The 18,886-nt window shown below is 37.5% G+C and overlaps 1 protein-coding gene across 1 annotated transcript; it reads left to right on the top strand.

The window, feature by feature from the left end:
* Window positions 1-15,939: 15,939 nt before the first annotated feature.
* On the top strand, window positions 15,940-18,012 carry K441DRAFT_619933 (uncharacterized protein; the record flags this gene model as incomplete). The annotated part of the gene is made up of 3 exons (XM_067645898.1): window positions 15,940-16,152; window positions 16,285-17,184; window positions 17,293-18,012. Exons 2-3 carry the CDS (start codon window positions 16,354-16,356, stop codon window positions 18,010-18,012), a joined length of 1,551 nt encoding a protein of 516 aa, XP_067498646.1. The 5' UTR covers window positions 15,940-16,152; window positions 16,285-16,353.
* Window positions 18,013-18,886: the final 874 nt, after the last annotated feature.

The raw sequence follows: 18,886 nt of genomic DNA, 5'->3' as shown, positions 1-18,886 counted from the left end.
TTAAGAACTCTAAACCTAAGCTAAAGGCGTATCTATTAATCTCCGTAGAACTATATAAGATTAGGATATACTAAGCCGCAGCTACCTCCTACAGTACCTAGATTAACATTTTAGTAATTCTTATAGATATTATCAAACATTTACCTTATCCAGATATGCTAGAACCACGGTTGTTAAAGTAGTAAGAGAATTACCTTTAGGATTATTTCTTTATTTAGAGAATTTAGTAGTAGTTCTTTGATTGACGTCTGATACGGATCCTATCTTAGCCCACGCAGACTACTCCGTCACAGGGGGAAAACTTGTAATTTACATGAAGAAAACCCTGCAGTTGGGGGAGGAAAAACCCTATGAGCAGCCTCAGTAGGATAAAAAACCCCGATTTGCCATGTTTGCACGTAGCAGCGGCCCTGCGGGCCTACTGCACGTCCTCCTCCTTAGATGTTTTGAACTCCTTAGGAACCACTGCTTCCTTCTCTAGCTTATCAAAGCTAGGGTTCACTACGTCCCAGCTAGGCCTTGCTAATCGATTGCTGTGTCTTATTGTCTCTTTGTGTCCCATATCTTGCCCATCCCCTGTATGCTATCTCTTATGTAGACCACTGCTTTGCTCGTTCGTTCGTTCGCTCGTACGCTCGTTCGTCCGTCGATGTGAGGTCGTCGATGCTTTCCATTGGGGGCTAGGGGATGCTTTTAAAAGCTGTTCATCCACGTTGGATTACACAGGTGCTTGGTAGGAGAACTAGTGGCTGTATTGTGAAGGGGTACCGTCAGTAGTGGTTTTCGAGATCTCACCATCCCATGTGAAAACTTTTCACTACGCCCCACGACGCATACAACCACCAGGTCCTACTTGCACGCGCTGTGCAACGTCTCTGCGTTGGCTCTGGGTCTGAACTTCGAAGACCCAGGTTCGTAGCCGTCACCACGTACAGGTGCAGAATCCGTTTTCGACGGCCTATTTAGAGAATTTATAAACTTCTTATATGCAGTACGTATTACCTTAAGCGCTCTATTACTATTATCTGCTATCTCTTTAAGCTAAACAATTATACGGCTTGCTCTACTATAGATCTTTACTATAGACTAAATCTATTACTCTTTCTCTTTTTTATCTGCCTAGTTAATGCAAATAGCATCTACCCAGATAACTTGTGCAATATCGCAATCTCAAAGACATAATAACGCGGCGTAAAGGTTTCGCGTAACGCCTAAGTATTAATTACCTATAATAAGAGACTAATACTTATCCTTATTGCCCTATATATAAGATAATGCCTTATACGGATAAGTCGCTTTATCCGATTCTCGTAGAGTATACTATATATAACGTCATGGCTATACGTTCCTGTCCTTCCTTTATTAACTAGCTGCTAATTATATAGGAAAAGCCTTTATTAGAGTCCTCCCCCAAATCCTTACCACCTATGCGCTTTATACGCGTCCTTAACGTCAATAAGGATAAACTAGTGGAGGATCAGCTTAAGGTTATAAGGGAGGGCGTGTTATATACGTTAAATAAGGTGGATTAGATACTGTAGGTAATTAAACGGTTTAATTAGCGATTATTTAATATAGAGGCGCGTTTAAAGGTAGTAGAGGAGGGCTTAAGGATAAACGCTGTAGTAAAAGTCTAATTAGCTTTAGAGTTTTAATATCAGGCGTAAGGAAGTAGAGGATTAAAAATAGTTACCTAATCGTTGCCTACTAAATGAAAGTCGTTAAAGCACCGTAGGCATAGAGGAAGCCTATAAGCCTTGTATTCGTATACTATTCGCCTTATCTTTACTATAAGCTTCCTCGCGTTTTTCTATCTACACATCTAGCACGTTAGGGCACGTTCGGTTGCAAATCGCCTCCATATCATAATCTGTTCAATCCGTGCGCCTTTTAGTGTCGCCCGTTTTGTAATTAGTAGCGGCTACCACCGTGGCTCATTTAAATCTGTAATTAAGTCAATTGTTTAGTTGCAGCTCCAGAATAAGGCTCCATATTTAACTTCGTAATTAACATCGGTGAGAAATTCGAATGAGCCCCTCTCTGCCACCAGGCCTCTATCGCGACTCCCTACTTTAGTGTAGCAATAGAGCCTCCTCCCCGGCCAACGCCCTCTCTACGATTAACGTTTCCTACGTCTTTGCCCGCCTCCCGTAGGAGCTATAGTAGAGCTATAATAATGCCCGCGACGCCTTAAAAATAGGCTTATTATAACCACGAAGGTTGGAATAATAATATTATATAAGGTATGTAAATGCGACAGCAGTATCACGATTAGAAGTTGTTACTTTGGCGCGTATGCAAGGGCTCTAGATTAATATAGAATATGGAACTGGAGCTTAAAGCTCCATATTAAAACGGTGCCAAGAACCTTATTATAACTACTGTATATAGTATAGCTTGCAAATTTAACGCGCTTGCCGATATAGAGGGGCTCCATATTTAAAAGTCGTCAGATTTACCGAATAACACCCTTATATTCATATTTGAGCTCCATTTCCGTTATAATATAGAGCCTCTATATTGAATATAGAGCTATAACCAAATATGCCCTTAGTAAACTCTTATAGCCTTACTTCTTTATATAGCTCTTAATATAGCAGTAGGTTCGCGTTTTATACCGTTAAATTATAGGTAGTGGGGTTTTAGTAGTAACGTAGGTGCTCTTTTAATTTATTTTAATATTTTTATAATTAGGCCCAATACTAGGTTTATATTGCCTATAATTTAGTAATATTAAATAAAGAAGACGCTTAGTATCTTCCTTATTTATACTTATCTGCCAACTACCTATAATAACAAGGTTCTATACTAGTTATATACGGAAGCGGTAATAGGTTTAAAAGAAGGGTTTGCTTAATATTTAAAAGATCTTCTTACTAATAATATAGGCGTTAATTATAGCTGTATTAAGCGCCTAGAAGTGTTACGGACGCTTTATCGGCAAAATATAGTACCCTACTAATGGCCTCAATAGTTGGTGGTTGACGCAATTAGCGCGTAGTTAAGGGTATTTGGCAACTCGACTGACTAGCCTATATCGTGTTTTTTTAACACGCAGCCTACACGCAGTCTGCGCGTAACCTGCGCGTAACCTACGCGAAACCTGCTAGTAATCTACGCATTTGGCAACCACAATTATATTTACCTCTTTTATACTAATAGCATATTTTAAATAAATAAAAGCTACTTTAAGGCTATTTATAAGGCTAGCAAAATAAATATTATTTTAGATAATTTAATATAATATAGCAATGGTTCTCTTCTACCTATCTACCTATTAACTTACCTACCTACCTATCTACCTACCTACCTATATCGCCTACCTGTCTACATTGCCTACCTATCTGCATCGCCTACCTATCTACATTGCCTACCTATCTATATCGCCTACCTATCTACATCGCCTACCTATCTACATCGCCTACCTGTTTACATTGCCTACCTATCTATATTACCTACCTATCTATATTACCTACCTGTTTACATCACCTACCTATCTATATCGCCTACCTATTTGTATCTGCCTACCTATCTATATCTGCCTACCTATTAGCATTTACTTACCTATCTATATCTGCTTACCTATCTACATCTAATTACTAGTCTACATCTGCCTACCTGTTAGCATCTACCTACCCATTAGCATCTCCCTGTTTATACCTACTTATCTATACTGCCTTAATTCGATCAATTAATTAAATCGTTTATAGTATTCGCTGGCTAGTCGTTATCGTCTAGCTCTAGCGACAATCGTCTAGTTCTGGCGACGGTCGTCTAGTTCTAGTAACGGTCGTCTAGTTCTAGCGACAATCGTCTAGTTCTGGCGACGGTCGTCTAGCTCTGGCGACGGTCGTCTGGCGACGGTTGTGTGGTTCTGGTAACGGTCGTCTGGCTGGCGACGGTTATCTAGTTCTGGCGACGGTCGTCTAGCGCTGGCAACGGTCGTCTGGTTCTGGCGACGGTCGTCTAGCTCTGGCAACGGTCGTCTGGCGCTGGCAACGGTCGTCTGGTTCTGGCGACGGTCGTCTGGCTCTGGCAACGGTCGTCTAGTTCTAGTAACGGTCGTCTGGCTGGCGACGGTCGTCTGGTTCTGGCGACGGTCGTCTGGTTCTGGCGACGGTCGTCTAGTTCTGGCGACGGTCGTCTGGCTCTGCAACGGTCGTCTGGTTCTGGTAACGGTCGTCTGGCTGGCGACGGTCGTCTGGTTCTGGCGACGGTCGTCTGGTTCTGGCGACGGTCGTCTAGTTCTGGCGACGGTCGTCTGGCTCTGGCACGGTCGTCTGGTTCTGGTAACGGTCGTCTGGCTGGCGACGGTCGTCTGGTTCTGGCGACGGTCGTCTGGCGCTGGCAACGGTCGTCTGGTTCTGGCGACGGTCGTCTGGCTCTGGCAACGGTCGTCTGGTTCTGGCGACGGTCGTCTGGCTCTGGCAACGGTCGTCTGGTTCTGGTAACGGTCGTCTGGCTGGCGACGGTCGTCTGGTTCTGGCGACAGTCGTCTGGTTCTGGCGACAGTCGTCTGGTTCTGGCGACGGTCGTCTGGCTGGCGATGGGTCGTCTAGTTCTGGTAACGGTCATCTGGTTCTGGCGACGGTCGTCTAGTTCTAGCAACGGTCCTCTGCTGGCTGCCATTCTGGTGCCTCCCTAGGTAGGGAGGATATAAAGAAGGAAGGAAGGGTAAAAAATAAGGTGGTTACATAGGGTAGAGGCACGTATAGAGGCTATCGGGGAATATAGCGGGGACCCGATGCAGAGCTTCGTGTAGAGCCTCTGTACGCAGAGCTTCGCGCAGAGCCTCGTGCAGAGCCTCTATACGCAGAGCTTCTCGCAGAGCCTCGTGCAGAGCCTCTGTACGCAGAGCTTCGCGCAGAGCCTCACGCAGAGCCTCGTGCAGAGCCTCGTGCAAAGCTTTATACAGAGCTTCGTGCAGAGCTTCGTGCAGAGCTTCGTGCAGAGCTTCGTGCAGAGCTTCGTGCAGAGCTTCGTGCAGAGCCTCTATACGCAGAGCTTCGTGTAGAGCCTCGTGAAGAGCCTTATGCGAAGCTTCGTGCAGAGCTTTATACAGAGCCTCTATACGCAGAGCTTCGTGCAGAGCCTCTATATGTAGAGCTTTGTGTAGAGCCTTATACAGAGCCTCTAAGTAATAAGACTATAAGATTATATAAGATTGTATAAGATTGTATAAGATTATATAGGATTATATATAATAGTTAAATATATAGTATATAACTTTACCTTAATCGCACGTCAAGAAATATACAGTTAGCTTTTAAAGTTATTAAGTAGGTTAACTACATGTTAAGTTAGTTAAATTATATATTAAGTAGGTCAATTACGTGTTAAGTTAGTTAAATTATATATTAAATAGGTCAACTGCGTGTCGAGTTAGTTAAATTATATATTAAGTAGGTTAACTGCGTGTTAAGTTAGTTAAATTACATGTCAAGTAGGTCAACTACGTGTTAAGTTAGTTAAATTGCATATTAAGTAGGTTAACTACGTATTAAGTTAGTTAAATTGCATGTTAAGTAGGTTAACTGCGTGTTAAGTTAGTTAAATTGCATGTTAAGTTAGTCAATTGCGTGTTAAGTTAGTTAATTGCGTGTCAAGTTGGTCAAATTGCATATCAATTACGCGAAACGCGAAAACCAAAGTCTACTTGAATCTCATCCTGCGAATATTTTCCCGATGTTTAAGTACGATATTACAACTACTTAGAGAAGAGTCGGAAGAAGCTAGTTAGTTAATACAGGCACGGTCCAAGATGGAACCCGTGGAACTATATAACAAGGAATAGTAAGCAAGGTCACGTAATATGATCTATATAATCTGTATAATCTATAAGATCTATAATAGAGTAAATAGAGCAGACAGAGTAGACAGAGTAACGACTTTCTTAGGAGTACGGTTGTGTATTTAAGGACCCTTAGTCCCTACCTAGATAGTTCCTTCCTCGTAATAATTCTTAGAATATAATTAGAGTTAATCTGTTAGGCAACCACTCCACTAGTTATTATTACGTTGTTGACTTTATTTAATACCTATACACCTAGCCTATTAATAAGCCCATCGTAGTACTTGCTATAAGGTTCCGTTACACAATTACTACCACAGTTATGGTTTAATAAGTTGAATAATATGCCACTAAAAGCAGCCACCATAACGCCATCGACGGCGGCAACTACTTTAAGGTTAGGAAGTAACACTAGTATAGCAGATACTAACTTATAGCAACCCGTAACGGTTAAATAACTATAAGAGATAGTTGACTAGTTAATAGGGGATAATGCGGCACTTAAATAAAGGATTAATAGGATAGGGGCAGCGAAGGTTAAGTTACCTTTAATTGAGAGATTCTTAGGAGAGAGGTTAAAGCTTAAAGGATTCCTTATATAAATGCATTTTAAGGTTACGCAAGAGGGAGTAAAGCTAGTAACACCTATAGATTAAATAGCGTATATAGGATTGTTCTTATTAGGAAGAGCACTTAAATAGTTTAAGCCTTACCTTATAGAGATACAAGTAAATAGAATAATAACGACGAACTAAGAAGTACGGTTTATGTTCTTAAGCTAGAATGGGTTTATAGAGCGACTTATATAGATATTTAGAGACCTAGAGGCAACAACTACGGCGAAAAAAAAACTCTAAGACATTACGCAATAAACCTTAGTAATTAAGTATATAATATAGTTCTAAACGCTAGCTATATAAGTTAAGTGGAATAATAGGGCGCTTATAGCATAGTATAAATAAGGACTTAAGGCTAAAGTCTAGGACATAATTATTTTAATGGAAGATGCGGATACCCTAAGGGAATTAATAGATTAAGTAATTAAGATTAATAATAGGATCTTCTAAAGGGAATAGGCTAAGAAAGGTTAGGATAGAGTCCTATAGTTATATAAGGCGCAAAGCACGTAACGATAAAAGCTAAGTTAGAAACTATGGTATGGCGTAGAACTAATAAACCTAAGCGGTACTAAAGAAGCCTATAAGAGATAGAGTAAGAAACTATAAAAACCTAGGGGTTAAGGATTTAGTAATTATAGGATTAAGGAGTATAGGCCAAACTAGGGATCTTATTAATAGAAGATGTTTAGGTGGACTCTATAATAGAGTTAGTAGTTTAAAGATAGAGCTTATATAAATTGCGGGAAATAAGGTTATTTCGTGAGGGATTATAAAGATAGTTAGAGTTACTATATAATAAAGGGAACTAGACTAATAGTAGAAGACATATATATATAGAGGGATAATAGTGTACTACGAGGAATAAAAGAGTATTTAATTAGAAGTTTCGCGTTTTATTATAATAACGTATGCTAAATTTATAAAGACGCTAAGTATGGCGTAAGCTATTGGCCATAAAAACTAGAGTTAAGAGGACTTAAAGGGACTTAAGAGTTAAATAAAGAATAAGATCGACTCTATAAGCTAGATTAAAATGTTATAGTAATATACGGATAGAGATTAGCAATAATAATAATAGAGTTAAAGTACTTATTAATTAATAGCAATAAGGATAGTAAAGGAACTAACTAGGGAAATCTAAACCTTAACGACGTAATAGAAGTAGAGACTAAGACCGCTATAGAGTAAGGTTTAGTAATGGGTATTATAATATTATTAAATATAGCATTTATCGCTTTATAAGACGGAAGGAGTAATATCTAAAGATAATTAAGTAAGTAGATGACTGCTAGTACTAGCTTACCACTTAATAAAGGTAAAAGGCTATAGGCTTAAAATTCTTAAGATAAGATAAAAGATAACTAAGATTCTTAAGACGAGATAAGGTATACTTAAGGACCTATAATAGACGAAAACTAATAAAGTAGGGTAGTAGCTTAGTTTAAGAATATATAAATAAGCTTAGGATAAGAGTTTCCCATAGTATAAGATTCTTAAGATAAGATAAGTGAGATTTAAGACTTTTAAGATAAGATAAGAATACTATAGACGCCTAGTTGGACTAAGGCGGGAGCTAAGCTTAAGTTAAAAGCAAGCTTAGGATTAAAGAATTTAAGGGACTAAGAATTCGGAGTATAAATAAGGACACCTATAAGTAAGAGGTAAGGGGCTTCTTTATAGATTAGAGAATCTGTAATATAAATAGTAGTTAGATTAGGAGATAAATATATAGACCTAGAGGACTTACTAGGAGAACGTAGTATTTAGCCTAAAGATTAAAAGTTTAATACTAAGATTAAGAAGCATAAGGACTTTAAGGATCCACTTATAAGATAAGAAAGAAAAGAAACTATAGAGGAATTTAGAGCGAGAATTACCTTATAGTAAGAATAGAAACTAGATAAGAGATCTAGTATATTAGGACGTATAAAGGATAGAGCGCCAGTATAAAGAATCACTAATAGGCCGAAAGTAGGTATACTAAGAGCTAAGTGGCTTACTAAACTAGAACAAGAAGAGGATCTAGGGATTTTAACTAGGTTTAAGAAACGACACATAAAAGGTTATTACAACATAGTAATAAAAAGATACTTCTTAACGGACAGACCGTATATACTTAAGCAGCTGTACTAAAAGTGGTATAGGNAAAGANATAATAANNAGTAGGAAGATTTCTATATATAGTTAGACAAAAAAGTTATCTAAGACTACCTGATTATAGAGAAGGCTATAACTTATATTAAGGGAGCCTTAATTATAATATTAAAATATCTAAAGGAGCAATTAGAGGACTAGAGAAGTAAAAAATAAATTTTAGTACTAGCGAACGAAGTTACAACGCTTAGATTAATATAAGAAAGGTTTAAACTTAAGGACGAAGACGAGCCGAGAGTTAATCTAAGACATTAAGTATATTATACACTATTGTGGATAGTATGCGTAGATAATACGTGTAATATATATAGAGCACTAAAGGATAAAAATTAGAAGTATTTAATAAGAATATATTAGATAACGGATAAGGCGAAATATCAAAATGCTAAGTATATATATAGTTGGCACCTAGTAGAAGTTTAAGAATAAGGGGACTTAATACTTTAACTAGGAAGATTCCTTACGGAAGAATGCCTAGATGGATAATAGTGGTGGGAATATCTAGAAAATACCTATCTATAGTATATTAAAGATAAAAAGCGAACTAAGTATTGGCCTAAGTTGGACTAAGTATAAATAGAATTAAGCAGCTAATAGTTGGGAAAAGTAGAGGCCTATAGGACCAGAGGGAACTAGTANTAGAGCCTTAGACCCTTAAAGGAATTTAAGGATAACACCTAAATTTATAAGTTAAGTGGTAAGATTAATAGTTTAAGGCACTAATAGATAGTGGAGTAATAAGGAACTATATCTTACTAGCAGCAGTTAAAAGAATGGGGTTACTATATAAATAGAAGGAATATCCTTACCTATTAGTGACAATTTTAGGAGATCTAATAGCCTATAGAGGGGGTATTATTAATCTTAAAATAGGACCTATTTAGCTAACTATTAAAGGNAGANNAGTTAAGATGTCTTTTAATATATTACTATTAGGGAATAATAAGGCAGTACTAGGGATGCCTTAGTTATAGAAATACAATCTAAAGATTAATTAGATTATAGGTTAGGTTGATATTAGGGATACTTAACGCTATAAGATATAATAATAAGCTAAGTTAGTATGGTACTAAGTAGGAGCAACCTATAAAGAGACAGAAAAAGGGCTAAGCTATATACTAAAGAGATACTATAAGTATAGTAAGAAACTATAGTTACTAAAAAGTAAGAAGCTGTTAGAGTATATAGTATGGGACTATAAAATAGAATTGGAACCAGGAATAAGTCTAAGGTTCTTTCCAATCTATAAGCTTACTAAAGAGGAAGGTAGAGCACTTAAAGAGTTTATCTAGGAGAACTTATAAAAGGGATATATTAGACTATTACAGTTATTAGTAGGATATCCAGTACTATTTATACTAATGAAAAATGGTAAACTAAGGCTGTATATTAACTATAGACAGTTAAATAGTATTACTAGGAAGGATAGGTATTCTTTACCCTTAATTAGCAAAATCTAAGACAGGATCGGTAATGTGTAAATCTTTATAAAGATAGATCTAAGATAGGCGTACTATTAGATTAGGATTAAGGAAGGCGATAAATAGAAGGCAGCCTTTAGGTTAAAGGAAGGACTATATAAACTATTAGTTATATAATTTGGGCTTATAAACGTATTAGTAACGTTTTAAAAGCGAATTAATAATATATTAAGGGAATACTTGGATAAATTTGTTATAGTATATCTTAATAATAATATTATCTACTTAATAACTAAGGAAGAATACGGAAAATACGTTAAATAGGTTTTAGAGAGACTATAAGAAGAATAGATACTAGTAGTAATTGAGAAATGCAAGTTCTTTACTAGGAAGACCGATTTTGTTAAATTTATTATTAAACTAGGCTAACTTAGTATAGATCTAAAGAAAATTAAGGCTATAGTAAATTGGTAAGAACTAGAGAATATTATACAGTTAAGATTGTTTCTAGGGTTTTATAATTACTGTAGAAGGTTTATAGCGTAATAGTTAAAAAAATATTAAGCTATTTACGCGGTTAATAAAGAAAGAAGAACTATAGGTATAGGGAAAGGAATAATAAGAACTATTTAAGGAAGTTAAAAGGTTATTTACCTAGGAGCCAGTTCTTAAGATCTATTAACTAGGACTAGAGACGGTTGTAGAAATAGATATATTAGACTTTATACTAGGAGTATACTTTATATAAAAGTATCTAAATAGATAGCATCTAGTGGCATACTATAGTAGGAAGATGATATTACTAGAACTAAACTATAACATCTATAATAAGGAGTTATTAGGTATAGTTATAGCACTAAAGGAATAGAGAGCATTCTTATAGGGTATAGAGAAACCATTTATGGTTAGAACGGACTATAAGAACTTAATAGGATTTCTAATAATAAAGGAACTTAACTAAAGATAGGTTAGATAGGCAGAGATGCTTACAAAATACTATTTTAAGATTTAGTATATTAAGGGTACGGAGAATGTATAAGCAGATACTCTAAGTAAAAAGGCTAAACTATAAAATAATAAAAAGCTATTAGGGGCTTTATTGCGAAAGGATATAGACGGATTAATTAGGTATAATTATCCGAAAATCATAGCAATATAAGAAGAAAAGATCTATAAATTACTAGAGAATAATTAGATATAGAAGATCTAAGATATATAGGCAGAGGATCTAGATGCAGAGTAGTACGAAAATTAAGAAGTAACGTATATGCTAAGATCTATTATAAAGGAGTTTATTAAGTCGTTTTATAAAGGACTAACTTAAGGATACAACGGAGCTATAGGCTTAGTGTTAAGACTTTAAGAGGAGTATATTATTAACGGAATTTAGGGATTAGTAAGATAAGTTATAAGGGAATATCTAGATTATTAGAGAAATAAATTAATAAGGTATAAGCTATATAGAGGGCTATAACCTATTAAAATACTAGAGAGACTATAGGAGGTTATATTATAGGACTTTATTATTAAGTTACCAAAATTAAGAGACCCTATTACCGGATAGGATTATAACGCAATTTTAGTAATAGTAGACAAGCTTATAAAGTAGGGATACTTTATAGCCTATATAAAAGAAATCTTAGCGGAGAATATTACTAAAATCTATGTTAAAGAAGTATTTATAAGGTATAAAGTACTAAGCAAGATTATATTAGATAGAGATTTAAGATTTATAGTAGTATTCTAGGAGGTATTCTTAGCAGAGTAAGGAGTTTGGGCAGTAACTTCTACTATATATTATCCGCAGACAGACAGTTAAATAGAAAGATTAAATTAGATACTAGAGCAGTATCTAAGACACTATATTAATTACGCATAGAATAATTGGGTATTGCTATTACTAGTTATATAGTTTATATATAATATAACACTATAAGAAGGAATAGGCACGTTACTATTTAAGGCGAATTATAGATATAAGCTAAGAATATTATTATCACTATAATAAGTAAAGAAGATAAGTAGTAAAGCTAAGTAAAGAATAGAGACTTTAATAAATCTTTATATAGACCTTATAGAGACAGCTAAGGTAGTATAGTAGAAAATAAAGAAATACTATAACGCTAAGAGATCTAAGGGACTAGATCTTAAGGAGGGAGATAAAGTATAACTACTACACAAAAATTTTAAGAGTTGACGACTAAGTAAGAAGTTGGACTATATTAGACTAGAACCCTTTAAAATTAATTAGAAAATTTTATTGGTTATATTTAAGTTAAACCTACTAGCTAAAATAAAGATTTACCCTATATAGTATATTGTAATACTAAAGCCAGTATATAGGAATATTAAGCTATTAGTTTACGAGGTAAACATATATAGAGGATAGGAAGAAGATAAATAGTAAGTTTTAAAGATTATTAGTTATAAGGATATTAATAATAAAATATAGTATAAGGTAAAGTAGATAGGCTATAATAAGACTACCTAGGAACTACTAAAGAATTTAAAGAACGCTATAGGAAAGGTATAAAAGTATTAGAAGCGAAAAGGTTAGGCAATATTAATAAAGAAGGATTACTAAAGAATAAGTCACCTAAGGGGGACCTAGGAAGAGCGACTGCTAAACTACTTAAAGTTATTTCCTTTACTATAAGAAGAGAGTTAGTTCTCTTATTACTAAGTTCCTATAAACCTTATTTTATAAGTTTCTACTCCTTAAAACAACCCTTTTTATATACCTTCTTAAGGCGGATTAACCAAGCGGACACAGTAAGACAAGAATTAAGGGCACGTTGTTAAGCATTCTTAGCGTTATAAAAACAACGAAGTTCCGCTAGAGTAATAGATAGTTTATTATTAAGCTTTATAGCAGTAGATTAAATATAAAACCCTATAATAAATTGCTTAGGGAACTTAATAACTATTAAAAGTAATAGGATATATATACTTAGCGTTAGAAACAGAATAAACATCGTAGAGTAATTAAATATTTACTTTAGTGCACTCTAAATAAGAGGACGGTTGCTAAGATAAAGGACTTACTAATGTAATATAGACTAACCCCTCTTTTGCATAATAAGAATATAGAGACGGCATTATCTTATTAAGTAATAGTATGGATGAAACTATACGCGTATAATAGAGAGTTAAAGAAGAAGAAGAAGCTTTAGGTATAATAAATAACAATATTAACTAAATTAATTAGACGGATATTATACCTCTAGTAAACAACTTAGAGATATTAGGTATCTTTAAGGACAAAGATAGAGAGGAGGGAGATAGTGTTATAGACGCTTTAAGTATAATATTATAACTACTTAGAGAAGAGTTAGAAGAAGCTAGTTAGTTAATATAGGCACGGTTTAGGATGGAACCCGTAGAACTATATAACAAGAAATAGTAAGTAAGGTTACGTAATGTAATCTATATAATCTATATAATCTATAAGATCTATAATAAAGCAAATAGAGTAGACAGAGTAGACAGAGTAACAACTTTCTTAGGAGTATGGTTGTGTATTTAAGGACCCTTAGTCCCTACCTAGATAGTTCCTTCCTTGTAGTAATTCTTAGAATATAATTAGAGTTAATCTGTTGGGTAACCACTCCACTAGTTGTTATTACGTTGTTGACTTTATTCGATACCTATATACCTAGCCCATTAACGAGCCTATCGTAGTACTTGCTATAAGGTTCCGTTATAAGAAGAATAAGGGCATCTAGGTATATATAGTAGTAATTTAGGTAGTATAATAGCTTTAAAGTTAATTATAGATATTAATACCGCCTATTTAGTTATTATAGTTAATAGAGAGCCTAGGAAGCGTTAACTTCTTAATTAGATTATTACCCTAAATATTAGCTACTAGCTTTTTAAGAAAGGAACTATATACTTATAGCCGGCGTTAATTAACTTTATTAACATCATTATTACTATATAAGTAAGCTATTATTAAAAACCGTACTAAATTCTTATCCTACTATATAATTAAAAGTACTAAATCAGCTGCGCTAATAATTATTCCTGTAATAAAGTTAAACGGTAGCCTTGTCTTTCTTTTATTGGCCCTTTTATACACCTCTAGATAGTCCTTTAAGTTTAATTAAACTATGCTAGCTGCAGTAATTTTAAGCTGTTAAAGCACCTGGAGTAACGAAATACTTATAAAGTAGTTATCTAAAAATAGGCAGAATTAACGGGCCTAAAGAGGAAGCTGCTAAGCGAAGTAGAGGACGCACTCGGAGGTCTTTAAGAGGATAATATCTTAGTAATTTATTTAAGGAGGAAGCCTAAAAAAGTAGCCAGGTAAGGTAAATATAAAGCTATAGCAATATCCGTATTAACAAAGACTTATTATTTTAAAGCCTTTAAGTACTAGCTTACTAGGCAATTTAATTATAGCTATAGATTATTTAATAAACCTTACTATTATCTTATTAAAACTGACTATAGATCTAGGTATAACGTACTTCCTAAATATCTTACCTAGAGGAGTCGTTAACGGCTTAATTTTCTTAAAGATCTGGCGTTTAACGCCTTTTAGTGGAGGCGGTAATACATAAAAAAAGTGCTTAAGTTGCTCCCATCTTTTTTGGCCCATAAATAAGCTAATTGGGTACTAAGGATATTTAAGATCTATTACCCAAAAGTCTCGCACTTAAGGAGCTTTAAAGATGCCTATATAGATAATAAGTTCTACCTAAATTATTAACTCGCTAGTAGAGGTCTCCTTCTATACCTGTAATTGTCTACTAGTATATTATCCTAATTAGTAATATCCGCCGGCGTTTAGGAGGCCGTATAAAGGTTTGTATTAATTATAAGCTTTTTAAATATACTAATACTAAAGAATAATAAAAACACTTAAATTAGTAGGTCCTATTTAGATTTATACCTACTAGATATTATACTAATTTAATCTGCTAGTATACAGTAAACAGAGCGCTTAGTATCCTTATTTTAAGTAAAAAGATTAATAGTTTTAATACCCGTGCTAAAGCCGTAAATAGGCTTACTAGTACGCTAAGCGGCGAATATTAACTCCTTAGGAAGATTAATAACTTTAAATTTTAGTTTAGGAACGGTAGCTATAGGCTCCTATATAGTAGGAACGGCAGGAAGGCCTATTCTTATAACTTCTTTAGCTAATAGCTCTGGTAATTTAGTCTTATCCACCTTATCTACCTTACCCTTAGTAGTCTTACCATAGACCTTAAAAATAGCTCCTACTTTGTCCTTAATATCCTCTACCTAAGTACTCGGCCAAGCCTCTTAAATATCCCTACTTAGCGCTACTACCTGCTATATAAGTACTAGAGCCACCAAAGCCTCCAGAGGCTGTACAACTCCTATCGCAAAGCTATTGTGTATATACTGTGTTACCTAAAAGGATTGTAAATAAGACTCCTATACTTGAGGTGCTTTTGGAGGCTTTATAGGCTTTAGAGCTTTTAAAGCTTTTAAGGCCTTAGGAGGCTTCGGAGCTAAAGACGCACGACGTTTTCTAGGCGGCATAAGGACGATATCTTGCTAAGGGTTTAATTAAATAGGCAGCAATAATATTGAAGCTTTTTAATTAACTACACTACTAAATATTCTATACAGGCTTCCTAGCCACGTCGCTGCTGCTCACCACAATATTCGATTAGGCGCGGATAATGCGCCTATACCCCTACCGCCGAGTAATCGCATTGACCAAGGCTTCAACACCAAGCTATATACGGTATAGAGCCTTTAGATTGGCTTGAGAGGCGTGCATATACGAAAAGTGCAAGAAATCGTGCCACACAATGGGATAAGTATTCTGCCATTAGGCGGTCAAGGCTACTTTCCTAATTAGGAAGGTGCAAGAACTTATGGCAGCGACCTCCGTACTGCGACACCTGTGGGCGCGTAAGCTTTCGCGGGCAATCTTTTACGCGTTCCTCCGACTCAGCTTAGCTTATCTAGGCACCAGGGGGCCATATTGAACCGCAATTCCCTCGAATGGCTCTTTCAGCGCTGTCACTGGAGCCGCACTCATGGCATTGCGAATGTCTGCACCGCAGATCGTCTTGGCGTGCTTGAGGAAACTATATATGGCTGGAAGTCGACTGCACCAGGTGGCCAACGGTTGGAGAAGGACGTAGAGCTGAGATAGATACATTTAGAGGTATTGGCTATGGTGAGTTATACCTGCTTACGTGCTTACGTCGCTTTTCGTTACACAGGCTGTGCAGTTCGACCTTGGGACCGCTTAGCGGCCGTCAAGCTCTACCTTGTCTAAAGAAGGCTGAAATAACACGTCCTTTTATAGACATCCTGTGTCTGTCACAAATGTCGCATTCTGGTCCCTGGGTACTATAATTTTGTTTGACAGACTACAATGGCTACGAAATCGTTCACGAACCACCTAATAACAGACGAGCTCTCGTACAATCTTTCGAGAAAATACCCCTTCGGTCGAGCCTTCAAATGGTGGGTTCTTGGAGTCTTCACCTTCCTCATGGCGCTTCTCACTGTGTTCAACCTTGCTGTGAACGGGTTCGACAAAGACTTCAAATACACCACGGATCCGAACACAACAGTCACCAATACCCACTGGTACAACAGTCTTGTATTTACTTGGGGCTCTAATAGTCTTACTCCGACATGCCAGAGTTTGCAGATTCCCGTTGGTTATCGATTCATCACCACGAATCTAGGCTTTCAGTATGCGATATCAAGGATCTTGGTCTCAGGCGCAAAATCAAAGCAACAAAGAGCTTCGGTATCATATCATAACAACACTTTAGAGAACTGCGAAATCGTCAAAATTAGCATACGTCTGAAGAAGTCCGATGCGTCCCCACCTAAGCAGAACCAGAAGAACTTTGCTCGTTGGAGCTGGATGGAAAGTCGTGCCTCTGCCACCGCTCAATGCCAAATCACGAACGGCGACGGCAGATTTACACTAGAGTTTCTGGCCGAATACATACCTCAGATCCATAGCCACTCCTTCATTGCGTCTAATGATCTCGAATCGCACGCAGCTCTCTGGTGGGGCGCCCGGCTGTTAAACGCGTACTTTGCCGGCATCCAACATACCATGTCAGGACTATTACCAGATAATTACAAGGATACTCCTACATACACGCGAGCGAATATAGACTTCCTCACTAGATTCGACGAGCGTAATAGATCGATCCACGACTCTCAACTTTATGGGCTGAGTTACGTCTTTCTTCGTTCGAATGGGATGCTAGACGAAAGAAATTTCCATGAACGTGATAGCAAGTCGGTCTATAACAATGCGACTTTCGCACTGTCCCGTCCGCTGACCGAGGCTTTCATGTGGAATAAAATTTTCCGATCTATCATCCTGGCTGACCTCGGAAATACGAAAGCGGAAAATCTTCTCACAAACGAAACTCTGTTACGGTATGTTCTCGATCCGAACGATGATTTCAACAGAGTGCTTGGTGCACCGCTGGAGCCCGCCAGCATGGACAATTGGCGATGGATGTTCGCCGCCATGCCCCACCCCGCCAGCCCCTTTAAGCCACCTATCTCTCTTAACGAATCTTTCGACACGTTCAAGAACCAGACTGGCTCACTGGAGACGAAATCCGCTTCCATCTTCGCAGAATACATCTGCAGTATTCCGGAGAAGAGGGGTCCATTGGCCATGGTCATGTTCACCCTCGTGGCGAATTTGGCGCTTTTCCACTCAGCTTGGGCGCTGTTCAAGTATGTGGCTGATCGGCAGGTGTCGTGGATCGATAAGGAAAGTAATTGGTGTGAGGGGTGTATAGACATGCGTAAGGTCTTTCAGGAGGTCGAAATGGGTGAAAGCAGCGAGACACCTCAGAGAAGCGAAACGCGAGAAGGTATTGAGATGACTGAAAGGGGAGGACTTTGTAGAGAGGGCAAAATGCCTAAAGAAGAGCAAACGCACAGAGAAGACAGCTTATTTGAAGAGGAAGACGGCGCAGAGACTTCGATCAGTATGGGAGGATTGCTGCGTTCGGAGTCAAGTAGTACTCAGAGGCTAATCCCGGGCTAGAGTCAGCATGACCTGGTTCGCGTTACACCTTCGGAGCTCTTCACCATTTTTAGCCAGGCCTCCAAGCAGTGCTCTTTGCGAATTCGATCGTGGCCCTGATTACTTCTATGTCTGGCTTCCACCGCTCTATCGGTCCGTCAATGCTTTGTCCGCCCTATTGCTGGTGGCGGAGGATGGCATTCAGCCCTGGGTAGCGTAATGCCTGGCCAAGCATAGCCGCCATCACAGCTCTGGTCTACCGTACCCAGCCATCACGAACATGAACCATCCGAACTCCTCATAACCCTCAGAGTTCAAATTGAAGTACATCTCTACAACCCTAAAGATTGCAGTGCTCATGTAAGGGCCCGTTCGTGGTATGACTGTGCGACAGCTCTATTACCGAAATATATCGAGCCTTTCTACCTTCATATGTGTTTGCAACGATGGCGTGCTGCCTATGACACTAAACCCACTCGCCGAGGCGCAGGCTTCGATTTCCAGGGCCGCCCCACTCTATCCGATCTTATAATTGTATTCCCCTTCAACGAGCCGAGACTAGATATCGGCTGCTGCTTGGTCTAGGAATTGGGCATGCTTGGGCGCGAGAAGCATGAGGACGTGGTGGGCTTGATCAGGTCATTCATTCGGTTAGCAGAGAGGACATCGGCGGATTTCGGCGCTCGAGGGCGACGCGATGGCATGTTTTCACGTTACCAAAGTAGGTATTGCTGTGTGTTGGACCGTATCTCGAAGTTATGGGATGGCTGTGTCGAAGCTGGTTTCGACGCTAACGTGTTTTATCAGTCATCCGGTAACCCCAAAAACCACCAAAAATTAGAAAAACTGCACCTTGATATCTTAATAACGACTTAATAATAAATTCTAAATTTTT

The sequence above is a fragment of the Cenococcum geophilum genome (genome assembly GCF_001692895.1).
Source record: "Cenococcum geophilum 1.58 unplaced genomic scaffold K441scaffold_59, whole genome shotgun sequence".
NCBI classification, from domain to species: Eukaryota; Fungi; Ascomycota; class Dothideomycetes; order Gloniales; family Gloniaceae; genus Cenococcum; species Cenococcum geophilum.
Note: the sequence above shows the minus strand (reverse complement) of the source record. Positions and strands in the feature narration are given on the sequence as shown.